This window comes from Labeo rohita, chromosome 2 (assembly GCF_022985175.1).
Source record: "Labeo rohita strain BAU-BD-2019 chromosome 2, IGBB_LRoh.1.0, whole genome shotgun sequence".
In the NCBI taxonomy this organism is placed as follows: Eukaryota; Metazoa; Chordata; class Actinopteri; order Cypriniformes; family Cyprinidae; genus Labeo; species Labeo rohita.
In genome coordinates this window covers 8,218,675-8,236,507 of record NC_066870.1, presented here as the reverse complement: position 1 = coordinate 8,236,507, position 17,833 = coordinate 8,218,675, and the positions used below count along the sequence as shown (strand labels likewise).

The window sequence follows — 17,833 nt, the reverse complement described above, 5'->3', positions numbered from 1 at the left end:
TAAATTTAAACTTTAGTAGAGTCTGACAAATATAAAAACTTTTAATTTAAGTGAACGTAAAACAATTTTCACATAAACTATAAGTTGTATATGCATAAACTTTATAGAAATGTTTTTTTCAAGCTACAAAAGTTAATCAGATTTTTCTCTTTTTCTTTCTTTTTTTTTTCTTTGATTTACATCAATGACTGCAGCAGGTTTTACCTTAAAAGCAGCACTGTCTCTTTAAAACCTGACACACATGACGCAGATCTGACGCACATATGATTTTCATTTAAGATGAGGCCACTTGCCAAAATTGCACATTTTGAAATAATTGTGTGTATTTTTGTCCATTGAAGCGCTACTGACATGCAGTCTGAAGTGGCTCAGCGTATGCGTACAACGAACATACAGACTTTCAAATTATGTATTTGATATCTTTGCCCAGTGTCAGCGCTATTTCGTTACAACGTTACGACTGATAACACTTTATACTCGTTTAAACTACAGTTCTGGATGTCTTATGACCCCCCTCACACAAGCATAGATTCCCCTGTAGATTGTTGTTGTTGGCTCTTTTTCTTTTCTTTTTCGGCTGGCCCAGCCTAGTATCGCCACCTTGTGGAAATTAATGCAAAAACAATTCTAGGTGTATGTGCAACCTGGGTGTACTCTTCCCTCTGGCTGGATGAAGACGATTGAGGCCACCAATTGAATAGCCCTGGTTTAGAGGATAGGGAAGAGGGAATAAACCATTAACAATAACAGAGTTATAAGGCTTCACATAAACTGAAATTTTGACATTCTGTTCTTTTGTTGGTCAAACCCATCAAGTGGGGACCATCAACGATTCTGAGAAGTTAGATTAAAATTACAGGTGCATCTCGATAAATTAGAATGTTGTGGAAAAGTTTATTTATTTCAGTAATTCGATTCAAATTGTGAAACTTGTGTATTAAATAAATTCAGTGCACACCGACTGAAGTAGTTTAAGTCTTTGGTTCTTTTAATTGTGATGATTTTGGCTCACATTTAACAAAAACCCACCAATTCACTATCTCAACAAATTAGAATATGGTGACATGCCAATCAGCTAATCAACTCAAAACACCTGCAAAGGTTTCCTGAGCCTTTAAAATGGTCTCTCAGTTCGGTTCACTAGGCTACACAATCATGGGGAAGACTGCTGATCTGACAGTTGTCCAGAAGACAATCATTGACACTCTTCACAAGGAGGGTAAGCCACAAACATTCATTGCCAAAGAAGCTGGCTGTTCACAGAGTGCTGTATCCAAGCATGTTAACAGAAAGTTGAGTGGAAGGAAAAAGTGTGGAAGAAAAAGATGCACAACCAGCCGAGAGAACCGCAGCCTTGAGAGGCTTGTCAAGCAAAATCGATTCAAGAATTTGGGTGAACTTCACAAGGAATGGACTGAGGCTGGGGTCAAGGCATCAAGAACCACCACACACAGACGTGTCAAGGAATTTGGCTACAGTTGTCGTATTCCTTTTTTTAAACCACTCCTGAACCACAGACAATGTCAGAAGCGTCTTACCTGGCTAAGGAGAAGAAGAAATGGACTGTTGCCCAGTGGTCCAAAGTCCTCTTTTCAGAGAGCAAGTTTTGTATTTCTTTTGGAAACCAAGGTCCTAGAGTCTGGAGGAAGGGTGGAGAAGCTCATAGCCCAAGTAGCTTGAAGTCCAATGTTAAGTTTCCAAAGTCTGTGATGATTTGAGGTGCAATGTCATCTGCTGGTGTTGGTCCACTGTGTTTTTTGAAAACCAAAGTCACTGCACCCGTTTACCAAGAAATTTTAGAGCACTTCATGCTTCCTTCTGCTGACCAGCTTTTTAAAGATGCATGTTTCATTTTCCAACAGGATTTGGCAACTGCCCAGACTGCCAGAAGCACCAAAAAATGATCATGGTGTTGGTGTGCTTGACTGGCCAGCAAACTCACCAGACCTGAACCCCATAGAGAATCTATGGGGTATTGTCAAGAGGAAAATGAGAAACAAGAGACCAAAAAATGAAGATGACCTGAAGGCCACTGGCAAAGAAACCTGGGCTTCCATACCACCTCAGCAGTGGCACAGACTGATCACCTCCATGCCACGCCGAACTGAGGCACTAATTAAAGCAAAATGAGCCCCTACCAAGTATTGAGTACATATACAGTAAATGAACATACTTTCCAGAAGGCCAACAATTCACTAAAAATGTTTTTTGTTGTTGTTGTTGTTTTTTGTTTTTTGTTTTTATTGGTCTTATGAAGTATTCTAATTTAAGTTAGAACAAAATTTACTAAATATAAGGCTATGGGTTGAATATTTCCTTGGAAGGTAAATTGTAAGTGTGTTATTAATTGCATAATTGCACACTATGACAGCAGGCCTACTGAATTCAAAATTGCAGGTATGCCAGTAGAGGGAGGCCAGGGGTTGTAACACGGGTCAGTTGTAACACTTCCAGTTTCTTTACAAATCAAGTTACAAATCACCTTATTCACTTGACACATTCTCAGTTTGTTCCTTAATGTACATTTGAAGAAGTAGAACCCTGTGCCAGACACAGCAGATGTTAGAAAAGAAAAACACCATTTTTGAGATAAAAAATAGTAACTTTTTATACCTAATTTACTTTTGTGATGGCAGTCCCTGCTTTGTAGTTAAACTCATTAAAGTTAAATTATGTTTATATATATTTTTTTTTTTTGAATATCTGCACCATTGCAAATGAGATAAACAATAGTACGAAAATAGCCCAAACAAAGCCACAGCAGAACTGTTGTGCATCTTCAAATAACACATGCATATGGTGGCCACTGTAAATCTGCAAAGACCGCAGGTGTGCATGAAAGCCCTGTCCCAAATGGCACACTTCATGTGCACTTGCAGTCTTGAGGACTTGTTCGTGCACATGTTCGTAAAGTCCACAAGATCGTAGGATGTTCCATTTTCAAGTGTAGCTTTAAGAAGGGTGCTCGTGAGCACCCCCTTGTGGCCGCTATGCACCCTCGATCTGCACTTCTGCCGAGCCTGCACTGAGACCAGCTCCGTAGCAGACTTCTACCCAACAGTCAAAGCACGATCATATCATAAAAATACAGACTCAGAGGAAGACCAGGAAGGTTTAGGGTCCGATTTGGACAGGCCCGAAGTGTGCCATTTGGGACAGGGTGCATAGTTTCTGAATGAATCAGTCATTTGAACCAATCTGTAGAAGGAATGACTTAATGACTCACTCATAAGACAGTGACTTGCCACCATCTACTGGCAGTTTTAATTTAATATTGATAGTAAAATTTCATTCATTTATTGTTTTTAATAATTTCATATTTTAATATTAATTAATAAATAATTAGTACCAGTTTATTAATATTATTTATGCAGTGTTGAATAAAATTGCGTGACTGTGTAGATATTTTTCATGCAAGTTGTTAGTGCTAATGTTTTGGCTTTTAACTGTACAGTGAGCCATGGCTGCAAAACTCTGGGTTGGTTATAACAGCAAAATTCTGAGTTAGTTGTAACATCAACGAAATGTGTTAACTTACTCCAAGCAATTTTTTTGTTTTATTTATATGTTCTTTGTATTTCAGTATGCCTAGGTCTTGGAATAGAAAGACAAACTGAGGGGTGTCTGTAAATGTTCAAGTGTTCAAGTTCAGTTTTATTATGGCCAATTGCTATGTCAGACATTAACAAACATGCTAAACACATGCACATTATTTGTTTTATTATCATGAATCTAATGTAACAAATACACACCAATTACGTTGAAAAGTCAGTGTTGAAAAAAAGCTTTCAAAATCCATTTTCTTTGTCATAATCCTTGTTGCATAATGTTATATGTTACCCCAGGGTATGTTACAACTAACCCAGATTATGGGTGAATTGTAACATTTCACTCCTGGTGTTTGAAACTAAACCCTGCATTTTCTGTTTGTGCTGCAAAGATAACAGCTACACCATTTAATAGCAGACGGTTTTTTTCCCCCAGGAAGACTTTAATTATTTGGAATTTAGATATGAAATTAGGTATATGAAAGCAACATAATTATATTGCAGAATACTGGCAGTTGCCGCTTTTACCAAATGTTCTGGATTGAGCTTTAGGCTACCGCAGTTGTACGCACATGAAAAAATAAAACTACGTACAAATATATTAGCCTATTACAACATATGCTTATTGTATTTTCATGGTTATAAATTTGTCCTAAACGCTGAATTAGAGTTCACAGTCAAACCCAAAGCTCTTTAGGACCGCGCGGTGTCACATCGCGCTCTGCTCACCGCTCTCAAGAATGGGTTCAGTCCTAGCGCGCAGCACACACACTGCCATCTCCCAGCGCGAGCGGTGCGCGGCAATTTAATGACGACATAATCTGATGAAGTAGCAACAATCGGGGAAAAAAGTGGATCTTCATGCGCACATTCCCGGGAATATTCCAGCTGGCTTCAGGATGAAGACACCGATGGTAAATGAAGAGAAAACTGTTTGAATGTCTTGCATCTCTCCTGTGCAGCATTGTTGTTGAAGTACTGCGGCTCTCTGTTGCTTTCACATGCTGAATGATATAAGATTAAAGACAATAAAAAAAATAAAAAAAAAACCTTAATCCCCATTTCCTGAATAATAACTTGTCGGAAATTAATTTTGGGGGACAGGGAATTTTGCTTTAAGAACATGGCTTTTGTGCATTTCTTTTTAAAATATTCTTTTAAAAACATTTTATAAGAATACGATGCATCTTTATGCATTGCAAAATAATGCAAACTGTTTTCTTATTTTACTATGGCACTATTATATAAATAACATTCTTTTAAATAAGGTAGCTTTTTCATTCTTGCTGTGATACCCACACAGTAATATTGTACTTAAGTTGCATTTGCAAAACCGTTATTGCGTGATCTGATGCTTTAGTTTTAGGCGTCAACATTTAGTAAGAACCTGCAAGTTCTTACCATCTCAATCCCAATCTAATTAATATTTGAGCATGGAGATGTGATTTGTATCCTATAATTGACTGCGCTGAGGGCATGAGTTGGTGATGATTTATGACCTTGCGCTCTGTGTTGGATCTGAACTTTTGCCCTCGTGTTTTCCAGCGTCATGGAGTAGCCGTATTTCTAGCGATCACCATGTGCACCAGTCTGTTGTTCGTGTACAGCGTCAGCTACAATAATAATACTACAGCATCCAGCGCGTCTAAGGGCGCGTCAGGTGAGAAAGTGGAGCCCACCAGAGCTCCCCGCGCGCCTCCGGCACTGCAGGGATATAGCAGCATCATTGAGCACAAGGTAAACGCTTCTACTTTATGTATTCAAGTGAAGTTAATTGTCTGTAACCAACGGAGTGATGCTTATTTCTATGTCCTTCTGGAAAATCCAGCTGTGTTTTGGAACAAAATAGCAAGTTTCTCACTACCCTAAGGTGGTAATTAGCTGGTTTAAGCTGCATGAGCTAAAACCACTTTTTAAAAGAGATATCATCTGTATCTCTTATATCTTTATGTGAACATGGACCACAAAAAAAAAAAAAAAAAAAAAAAAAAAAAACAATGATAAGGGTCAATGTTTATATATATATATATATATATATATAACATATCTGAAAGCTGAATAAATAAGCTTTCCATTATTGTATGGTTTGTTAGGATAGGACAATATTTGGCTAAGATACAACTATTTGAAAATCTGGAATCTGAGGGTGCAAGAAATTAAAATATTGAGGAAACTGCCTTTAAAGTTGTCCAAATGAAGTTCTTAGCAATGCATATTACTAACCAAAAATTAAGTTTTATATATATTTACGGTAGAAAATTTACAAAATATCTTCATGGAACATGATCTTTACTTAAAATCCTAAGAAAAATCAATCATTTTGACCCATGCAATGTAATATTTATTAACAGTTTTATTAATAGTTGAACTAATAGCTTTGATTTTCTTCTAGCTCCTAATAGTGTTACAATCGATTATCTGTTATATGGAGAAACAGTTTAAGCATTATAACTGAGTTTGACCTTTAAGCTTGACCATAACTTGCAATCTGCACTTTATGTACTGTAGCAATTTTGTGCCTAACAGTCCTAATATAATGGGGGAGAGGGTTTGAACAGATACTGACACTCAGCATGCAAAAGTCAAGTGACAATTTTAGATTAAAAAAGTTACATAATATTAATCCGTTTATATTCAAGAGATTACTGCGATGAAGACACAGTTAATCACTGGGTCATTTCCAGTTCATGTTCATTGTGAATTCAGTTGCCATTAAATTGTAAAATGTTAAATTATGAAATGTAGAAGTCTGGAATATACTATACATACTGGGACATGTTGTCACCAAATGTTTCCCTCTGTTATAAAGGTGAAAATGTTCAATAGCTTTTAGAGACATTGACTTAAAAAATAATGATCTTACTCTGAAATGTGTCGCAGGTCTCCCTGTCTGCCTACAGAGTTTGCATTGTCTTATAGACCAATTTGGAGTAGACGTCACAGTTACATCATTTGCAGCTGTGTGCGCATTGTGGTGGCAGAAAAACACTGGTAACAAGTGGAGTGAAATGGGAAAAATCTACAGAATAAGAGATAAAATGTATGGTTGTGCTTTTGGATGTGAGATTCGGAATGCAAATCATTTTTATAAAACACTGTTGTCAAAAACACCAAGCTAAACAAAGACGTTTAAGCAGACAGACTAATTACTCTTTTTTTTTAAAAGCATATGTTTAATTTAAACAATGGGTCTACATAATATTCACATGTGCAATTCATAGGGAGCATATTGTATTATCCCTACATTTGCAGCATGAAATACTATTTAAACCTATAACATTTAACTTATTTTATCTCACAATACTGGCTTTTTTCTATCTCATATTTTGAGCTTTATAACTCAATTTAACTCAAAAATAGCGAGTTTGTCCATTCTAAAGGGGGAAAAAAATCAGAAGTGTGGTATAAAAACTCAAAAGAGGGAATGATGAGTTGATATTTCTTATCAGAATTGTGAGATATAATCTCAGAATTGCGAGAATAAAGTCAGAATTTTAAAATATAAACTCAAATTTACCTTTTTTATTCTTTTATTCCATGGTTTCCATAGACTGCCAATTGAAAACTGTCATTTTCTGCCACCAGACTTCGTCTACAAAAAAAAAACCATCACTGTTTGGAAAAATTTGTCTGTTGGTGTTATTATTTTTAAATTCTTGTGATTAAACATCATTTAAGCTTGAATTGTGTACAACAGTTGCTTTGATAGACTTTGTGGAAACTAGTTTTGTCTAGGCCAACAGCACAATAGAAAGTACTTAAATGCATTTTTGATTAATGGAGGTCTTGTGGTTAAAAATTGAACGGTGGCATTTAAAATATAGTAACCACTGACTACAGGCAGACATATTTCTCTTAGCTTTTTTCCAAATTGGTATCCAGTTCAGTCAATACTGCCTAAGCCATTCTGACAGATTTAAAGCTTATTCAGTTGCTGATACGGCTAATCAATAAACCAGATTAGTTTGGAAAATGATAAAATCATTGGCGGTGTTCTCTAATCTCATCTTTGGTTAGTTTGAGCCGTTTTATTTAAAAAAAAAAAAGATATTTCCATTTCACTTCCATTACTGAATTCCCTTGTCTTGTTGAAATCGACAGAGTTGCATGAGCTTGAGTAGGGCAGGGCTGAAGAGAAGAGTCAGATTGCAGGCACTCGCACAGTTCTTTGTGAAACCTTCCTCCATCGCCCATTAATCACTATTTACCCCTGGCTCAGGCAGACGGGCCGTTCGATACTCACCTGCCTTTAGCAATATCAGCTTCAACTGGAGCGAAATCCCTCACTGCCCTCTTCTATCTGTTATTGATAAACCCAAAGCAATTTTTCTACAATAAGATTTGACACCACTTGTCTGATGCCACCGCTAGTGACTGCCATTGTTGTTCACACGAGGGCTGATAGAAAATGTACTGTTATGGTAGTCTCTGTGCACTTTAAGTCACAGAAGAGCTGTTGACAAAGCCAAATGACTCTGTGATCGATTGCCGAGTTACTTTGACGACTCTCTATGGGTTGGTCTTCCAGCACTCAGGTTTTTTGGGAGGTCTCTGATGGCTGGAGTTGACATTTTTTGAACAATTTCATTTCATAATGACATTTGTTTTAATAAATTAAAGGGGGCATGACATGGATTTTTAAAATGATTTTTATTTTAATATGTTGATTTAATATGTTGAGGTTTACTTATAATTAGGGCTGTCAGTTAATTAAAAATTTTAATCTAATTAACTGTGTGATGTGTCGATTAATTAACCCTTTGACTGTCACCCCCATTTCTGAACGAAGATGTGAAAGTGCACTATCCAAACTTAAATTATTATAATTCATGAATGAGTACATTTTGTAATATAATTTTAAAGTACCATTTCCATGGTAAAGCAATGTCCAATGATTTTAAAATGGCTTTCACAGGATGAATTTTGAGGTTTTAAGCTTTCAGCTGATATATAATTTATTATGATCTCTAAAACATGACAGGGAAAAAGGCAACGAAAAAGACTTTGAGGTTTTTGAGGTGCACTCTTGTCATATATTAATCTATTACTGTTCCTACATAATTTATAGCAAATAACAGCAGTAAAATATCTATTTAGGAGTCTCAGACCTTTCCAACGATATATAGTTTGTCATGAGTACATTAGGATTTGTTTGTAATACAGTGAAGTAAACTTAGGCGTCCCACTGAGGGGACAGTTAAAAGATTAATTTAATTAATCGTAAAATAAATTTGACTGTGAAAATACATACAAAAGATTATTTAAAGCTAATTTTTGTGTTAAATGAGAAAGTATCAAGTGTACATTACAAATTGTAGCCTTAGAAAGAAAGATGTTTTTTTTAATTCAACACAAAGTTTATTACACACAAACAGTTAGGGTGCAATGGCCTAATGTAAACTATGGAACATAAAAGAAGATAATTTGAGAAACATCTCAGTATTTTTTGTTCATATAAAGAAAGTCATGGTAACCATATATATATATATATATATATATATATATATATATACTCTCTAAATAAGAAGCTAAATGTGCCAGCGGGTGGCAGTAAATATCATTGAGTCATTCACTCATTTGATTCATTCAAACAGCTGATTCATTCAGGAATGAAGCTCAATATCTCAAAAGTACTTAGAATGCAGATAGAACCTTATAATTCTAGGCAGCAAATTGTTTCTATGTGGACTCTCCATGACACTAAATGTATCACTAAATGTAAGTGACAACGTATACACATGTTTGCTCTTTATTGTTGAATAATTCTTGCTATTGAAAAAGACACAGGTGCAGACATCAGATGTTTTGTAATATTAAATGATCTTAGAGTCGTAACGCCTTTGTGAAATACAGTATACTGTATACATATATTATACAGTATCTCACAAAAGTGAGTCCACCCCTCAAATTTCAGCAATCGTTTTAGTACATCTTCTCAAGGGACAATACTATAGAAATGAAACTTGGATATATTTTAGAGTAGTCAGTGTACAACTTGTTTAGCGGTGTATATTTATGTATATTCCCCTAAAAATAACTCAACATACAGCCATTATTGTCAAAACAGCTGGCAACAAAAGTGAGTACACCCTAAGTGAACTTGTCAAAACTGTGTCCAAAGTGTCAATATTTTGTGTCAGACCATTGTTATCTAGCACTGCCTTAATCATTCTGGGCATGGAATTCACCAGAGCTGCACAGGTTGTTGCTGGGATCCTCTTCAAATCCTCTATAATGACATCATGGAGCTGCTGGATGTTAGACACATGGTGCTTCTCCACTTTCGGTTGAGGATGCCCCATATGTGCTCAATAGGGTTCAGGTCAGATCACCTTCACCTGCACCTTCCTCAGCAAGGTAATTGTCATCTTGGTGGTGAGTTTGGGGTCATTATCAGGTTGAAAAACTGAGCAAAACAGTTTGGCCCAGTTTCTGAAGGGAAGGCATCATGTTCTGCTTCAGAAATGTACAGTACATAATGGAATCCATGTTTCCCTCAATGAACCGCAGCTCCCCAGTACCAGCAGCACTCATGCAGCCCCAGACCATGATGCTACCACCACCATGCTTGACTGTAGGAGAGACACAATTTTCTTGGTACTCCTCACCAGGGCATCACCACACATGCTGGACACCATCTGAGCCAAACAAGTTTATCTTAGTCTTATCAGACCACAGGACATGGTTCCAGTAATTCGTGCTCTTGGACAGGTTGTCTTCAGCAAACTGTTTGCAGGCTTTCTTGTAAGCCACCTTCAGATTGAAGGCTTCCTTCTTGGATGACGCCAGTGCAAACCGACTTGTTGCAGTGTGCAGTATATGGTCTGAGCACTGGCAAGCAGACCTTCTACTTCTGCAACATCTAAAGCAATGCTGGCAGCACTCATGCATCTGTTTTTTGAAGCCAGGTTCTGCACCTGACCACAGAAAGAGCACTCAACTTTGTTGATCGACCCTTGCGAGGTCTATTCTGAATGGAACCCGTCTTGGAAAACCTCTGTATGACCCTGGCCACAATACTGTAACTCAGTTTCAGGTCGTTACTGAACCTCTCATAACCTAGGCCATCTTTGAGGAGAACAACAATTCTCATTCTCAAATTTTCAGAGAGTTCTTTGCCATAAGGTGCTTTGTTGAACATCCAGTGGTCAGTATGAGAGAATTATACTCAAAGCACCAAATTTTAACTGCTCTAATACAAACTACACAACTTTGTACGGTCCTGTCAAGCAGGCAAAAACATGAACATGATGAATAGGACATGTGGCTTTGCATGGTTGAATGACATAGTGCTGTTATCACTTAGGATGTACTCACTTTTGTTCTCAGCTATTTTGACAATAATGGTTGTGTGTTGAGTTATTTTCAGGGAACAGTAAATATACACTACAAGCTGCACATTGACTACTCTAAAATATATCCAAGTTTAATTTCTATAGTATCGTTCCTTAAGAAGATATACTAAAAATGTTGCTGAAATGTGAGATACTCTATATTATTATATGTCTACTATAATTTTAAAATGTTTGTCATATGTTTATTAATTCTTGTTCTACTGAACCACATTTTATATATGTGACCATGGACCACAAAACCAGTCATAGTAGCAAGGGTGTATTTGTAGCAATAGCCAACGATACGTTGGGTCAAAATTATCGATTTTTCTTTTATGCCAAAAATCATTAGGATATTAGGAAAGATTGTTGTCCATGAAGATATTTTGTAAATCACCTACCATAAATATATCAAAACTTTATTTTGGATTAGTAATATGCATTGCTAAGAACTACATCTGTACAACTTTGAAGGAGATTTTGTCAATATTTTGATTTTTTTTGCACCCTCGGATTCCAGATATTCAATTTTTATTTTATTTTATTTTATTTTAAACCACACCTTAGATGTAGTAGTGCTGTTTAATAAAAAATATGATAATACTGAAATTTTAAACTGTCTTATTTCTTATATCAATATATCATTTTCTTTCTCTCCCTCTTTCTCTCTATCTAAAAAAGTGCATACATTCCACAAAAATTCCAGTATCATAGCTAGTGGTTTAATGAATGTGGTTTCAACTTTTGTTTCAGACTGTATGACTCAAGTGCGGAGGATCAGAATTCAGCGCATGTCTTTTCAAGTACTGTTTAAGTGTCTGAGCCTCAATAGATGTCTGGGAGGTCTATTTCATTCAGCTCTGAATTTGGGTTTCTGCACCAGATCGGTGGATGTCAGTGTGAAAGCAATGTGTAATTTCAGCATGTGCGAATTTTTCAGGACAGTAAGGTCAAAGATGAGAGCAAAGCGCATGAATCTGCTTGAAAGCAGTTGGTGGTATAACTGACGGCGGACTGCACATGCTTTTATGCTGCTTTAAGACTTTAAAATGGGCAGGGTTTTAATCTTTAAAGTAGATGCCAAGTACTGCTTATTGTTTTGTTTGCCGTCGGATTATGTGGGTGGATTAAAAAGTCCATCATTACATCCGTGATGTCTGGCTGACAGTATAGAAAGAATGCATATTATACTGCCCCAAATTCAGACTTGCCAGTTCAAAGGAAACAATTCTCAAGAGCATGTTAGAGAACGTACAGCCTGCTAATGTGGTTTGAAGATACTGGAAGGCCTCAGTTTGGAAGAACCGCACACGGACGCAAATAGAATTATGAAATACTGTTTAAAATGCTTTTAAACCCAGCTGGATTCTTTGAAATGCTAAGAGATGTGTGCCAGTGCATTCTACTGTTTCACAGAACTTAAAGAGATATGAACAAAAAAAACTCAGCTGTCATCTTCTCACCCTCATTTCATTTCAATCTCGTAGGACTTTCTTCACTGTAAAACACCAAAGGAGATGTTCACGCTGTTCTGTTCCATACAATGATGACCAGGGGCTGTAAAACTCAAGGACAAAAAAGCAGTCTATCCATGTGGAGTCAAAATTTCTTCTGAAAAAACTTTAAAGCATTCACATTATGCTATCTTTGCCCCATTCATGTTTGTGTGTATTTAAACTTTAAAACACTTTAAAACATGCAAATCATGTTAAAACAGGTATGATATCAAGTCTTGAAATATAGTTTAAACAAAACGATGAAATTCTTTGTCATTTTGAAGCTTGACAGCCCTTGGTTGGTACAGACCGTCATACAATGAAAAAGATTTCAACAGAAAAAAGGGGTTGGAATGACAGGAGGGTGAGTTAATAATGACAGAATGTTCATTTTTCAGCAAACTGTTCCTTTAAGAATGATAGAAAACGATTTTATAGTCCATAGCTCTTATAATTCCTCATTACACAGCACATTAGCTGCACATAGGTTTGGATTCATATCCACTTTGAGGATTTAGTAATTGAGAGGATTGACTGAATCTTATGACTTGAGACAGGCGACATAAAGATACATCAGTACTGTAGCATTCACTTGTACATCCAAGGATTTCCGCTTTTTATCCTCACTATATGATTGTGTATGACTGAATGTGATGTGTATGAGGTACATTCACTATTACGTACCACTTTTGCACACTGTATGCAGCCTCAAAAAGTCATTCTTTCATTCATTTATTCATTCATTCAATCAGTTATTTAACACAATTAGAAGTGGGCAATATGACAAAAAATCATGATATGAGCATTTGTTTGCATTATACGTCTTTTTTTTTTTTTTTTTTTTTTGCTGGAAATAAGGTTGCTATGAAATCCAATTTTGTTTTTTAATTTAAAAAAAAAATGCATATTTTGATACAAATTTTTATACCACAACAGAATACTAGGCCTACTAATGTAAGTGAAAAAAGTATTTAAGAATGGTTGAAGACATGTAAAAAAATCAGTAATACATTCAAAGAAGCAAATTACAAAACAACAGGACAAATATAATAATAATAATAATAATAATAAAAAGATACAAATGAAATAATCATTGCTTTAAGGTTTGTATGTCTATTTAGCAGTAGAGTATTTAGCTAATAGCCTGCTATAGAAATTGACCCTTCGCAGGGAGTTTTACTGACAGGAGATCTGACCAATCATAACACAGAATCCGCCATTTTGTCCAACAAACAAACCAGACAGGAGAGTAGATTAACTTTAGTGGACTTGAATTTGAAAATGATGTGTATTGATGTCTTTCAGCAGTTGAAATAAAATACCTTTTGATGTTCACTCATGTTTATTGCGTGCTTTTAAGTAAATTTGAAAAGATGATCCGTTCATGTGCCGTTTGAACTAAGGCAATACAGTGATCTGCCATGACACATTAAACAGACACAAAACTATATTTATTGTCTGAATTTCTTAAAAAATGACAATTTGAAAACTAAGACTTTGCTTCATACCAGAAGTAACATGCTCTGTCTTGTCTGTCGGTAAGTTGTTAGTTTCCTCTTTGCTCCGTGATGTATTTCATGATGTGTGGCGTGAGAGCGCCATGGCTTGTCGAACAGTAACAGGTTATCTTTCTGAACGGTTAATTAAGTAGTCAAATGTAAAATAAAAGACAGAATAGATGTTTTAAAGCTACAAAACTCATTCAGTCAAGAGCAGTAAGTGATTTTCCCTTTTTCTTTTGTTTGATTAATAACATAGATTGCAGCAGGTAGATTCGGCTGCTGTCAATTTAAGACTGAATGTATAGATGCAGTATACTGATACACATCAGATTTTGTCCCAGCTGCATTTTGTGACAGTCACGTTTTGACTGATTTGAATGTTCATTTTGGATTTTTTTAGGAGGGGCGAAAATGAAACACTGTTAAAGAAAGGGACAGAATGCAGCACAATATATATATATTTTTTAATCTTGATTATGGTTTTTCATTATCACAGCAGATCTAATGGTCAAGATTAATTCTTGTTTTACTCAGCACCAGTGTTTGCGCTAGCTGTAGTCAAGCAATGTTGACATAGTACAGTCAAATATTAGATGTACAAGGATCATTTAATTTTGTCGGTCACAGTTTGGCAAGGTTTTTATCCCGGCCTCTGCAATTAACAGTTTCCGAAAGGTGGATGGTGATAGGATTGGTCCCCCTGCTCTCCACTGAGCTCTCTCTGCATTTCATTTGCTGGATGACTGCTCCTTTGAATCCTCCCAGTGTGGGACGAGATGAGTGTCAGTTCTTCTCTCGACTGTGGAGAGGGAAGAGAAGCTGAGTGAGAGAGAGAGAGATCCCAATGGTCTTCCCTCAGCTCAGCAAGCCAGACTGATGTCTCCAGTGATGGCGGATTTGCACGCTCTCAGCTCTGGGCTGAAAACATCCTCTCCGCTCACTCTGAAAACACACAACCTGTGGACATAACCAGTAGGGGAGCTGCAAATACGCACTGATATGTACACCTCAGGAACACAATTTTAGGGTACTGGGAAGGCAAGGTTGAAAGTCATTCCCCTACAGTCACTATCTGCCAGTTCAGATGTTACTATGTGCCTGATTCCTTATTTCTATTAGGTGCTAAAATTCTGTTTTTCGGAGCGGATTTGCATTTTATGATGGCCTAGTGGCTGCTTAGTACATATTTATGTTTCGAGTATTGGTTGCTTAGGTGCTTGCTATTACATACTTTAATGGATTTGGATGACCCTCTAACCCTAAGAGTTAAATGGGTTATGTACATTTTTTATTTTTGTAATTTCTCCCTGAGCTACACTTACAATGCTTGTAAAATTTCCACCATCTCTGTGACCTGAACAGTTAAACAGGTCATTTTTGCAGCTGTGCCTAAAGGAAACAAAGTTTAGACGAGAACATATTTTCAAGAGAAATTTTGGATATGTCATAAAAATAGTTAGGGTTAAACTACATATTTGACAGTCACTGTTATGTAGATTGATCATAAACACAGCCAAAAGGCATCCTACCACATTGGCCATCCTTCACAAAACTTTTATCTACCACAGCTCCATGGAAAAAAAGGCAGATTTGGCAACCCTCCATCCAACACGAGCTGCATCCAAAGTGAATTAAATACTCCGCATATTGAAAATTATATTCAATATTAGAATGTGTGCGGGAGCAGGATTATGAAAACAGTCCCACGCAAGGCTTTAATACAAAAACGCACACAATGAATGGCGACTGTAGAAAGCAAAAGCCGAATCACGGACATTTTAGGCAATTTAGAAATCCCAGCCGGATGCATTTTTTTTCTCATGTCTGGGGAAAAGAGGACATATGGTCACCCTAGTTAAAGGAACCACCTAAAGTTGAATAATATTTACAAACATTAGCTTTGAAAAAGATACATGCACAATATAATGATACCATACTGGTTTCTGTTGGGCAAGTTTTGTTTTTCCGTTTCTTTTGGCAGGTTTTTTTTTTTTTTTTTTTAATCAGTATTGATTAATATTTAAAATGCTGTTTATCAAATACTGGCCGATTGTAATGATGCGACATGACAACGGAAATGTGGATCCAAATGCAGGCTTTAATGAAAAACAGGCAGGGCCCAATACCAGCAGACAGTTAAATCTGAGGCAACCCAAAAGAGTAATCCAACAAACATGCAAAGGTCAGGGCAGAGAGCAAAACACTCAGAAACACTCAGGTAAACAGTCCAAGATCAAAAACAAAAAGGCAAGGCATGGTGAGGAGAGGCGAGACAAGGCGGGTAAACACAAGTAAACAATCAGCAGTGTATGTCAATGTGAGTGCAACCTTTATAGTCCTCCTTATAGGAAACGTGATCGTAACACCGATGTTGCCAATATTTTTACATTTAGATTACCTTTGCATCATATATCACTCATATATCACTCATTTTTTGTACACAAAATTATGTATCACTTTAAAAACACTCATTACCATCACATTTCTTATCGGCTTAGCAGAATTGTTAAACATACCTAACATTTTTTTTATTATTATTCAGACAAGAACACATGTATAAAGAACTACCAAAACATGTTTACCAAAAGAAACCTTCTGGACATTTGCCTCCACAAGTGGGTAATACTATTGCATAGTGTCTTAAAATGTTGAAATGCCATTGGCTGCAATTACCTCAGAGAACTGCTTGACATGCTGTCAGTTCTAGAAATAGGGCATCTTCCACAAGTTCATCAGTTTTGTCTAAGCACTCTAAAAACCATGTTTATCGTGGGTCAGTGTTTCACGGAAGTGCAGACTTTGTTCTCTCGAACACATGGGATTGTATTTTTGTGATATTCCGATTCCATCATTGAGTTCTGGATGGGCAAGCACTACTCAGGTTTTCCTGAGACTATCTTTTGAATTATTTAGTTATTTCAGCTGAGGCCATACCAAGTACTCCTTCATGATTATGCTCGATTGGTCTCCGCTGAATACTCATCTCCGCCATAGAGACGCTGCAGGTCCTTTTATGTCGAACAAAAGCGCTCTTGGTAGCACCTGGTGGGAAGCACTACAAACAGTACATGTTTAGACTAGAATTCCTTCATGAATGTAATATCGTGGATGGGCCGTTTGGGTATTCTAGGTCAGGAAACCGCTTCTGGATGTTTCAGTACACAACAGGAAACGGGGATGTTGGAAGCACTTGTCGGTACAGAATGATAATTTTATGGTTTTCATGTTTAACCTCTTATTTTCTCTGATCTGTCAGCTCGAGGGGATGATGTTTCCGGTTGAGTCTCAAAAGGCATTTTGCAAACCATAAACTGCTACACTATGCAGCAAGGTGTACATACATAACAGATGGATTGATCTTCCTCTGGCTATTCTCCTGGTGAGAAATGCAGAGGGGAAAGCAGCAGATGAATTGGATATTAATGATTTTTTTGCCCCATAGTGCTCTCAAAGCCCAGGGCATTATGCAGCTATTTAGCGGTGATTGATGAGTTTGTCGTTCAGCCTCAGAAAAGAGCGATCAAGCTGTTATTTGTGTTTTCGATGTAATCTGGCTTTGATAAGTTTGCATGCCGATAACATTTCCCAGGAGAGTCGCAACATATTGCGTGAACCACATGGAGCAATTCATTATTGCTCCACCAAGTCAAATCATTCCTATGAAGTCACTCCAAATGAGCTTTTCTTAGTTGAAAGAAAAAGCAAACGAGGGATACCTCACTAAAGTAAGTGCCTAAACTAAAAAAAGAAAAGGGGTTTCGCAACACTGCCACTGAAGAACCATTTTGGGCTCCCCAGAGTTCCCAAGTAAACAGTTATTAAAAGAACCATTTTAATAATCTAAAGAATCAAATTCCACTGTAAAAAAAAATGGTTCCATTTATGTTAAAGGTTCTTCATGAAACCATCAATGCCAGTGAAGAACTTTAATCCTGAGGACTCAGCGCAGTGCA

At 36.8% G+C, this 17,833-nt stretch overlaps 1 protein-coding gene across 1 annotated transcript in view; it reads left to right on the top strand.

Moving 5' to 3' along the window:
• The first annotated feature begins 4,253 nt into the window (after positions 1-4,253).
• Positions 4,254-17,833, top strand: part of st6galnac5a (ST6 (alpha-N-acetyl-neuraminyl-2,3-beta-galactosyl-1,3)-N-acetylgalactosaminide alpha-2,6-sialyltransferase 5a) — a 58,797-nt gene continuing 45,217 nt past the window's right edge. The window contains exons 1-2 of the mRNA XM_051093219.1: positions 4,254-4,462; positions 5,094-5,285. Coding sequence (XP_050949176.1) covers positions 4,448-4,462; positions 5,094-5,285 — 207 coding nt within the window. The 5' untranslated portion in view covers positions 4,254-4,447. The remainder of the gene's footprint in view (positions 4,463-5,093; positions 5,286-17,833) is intronic.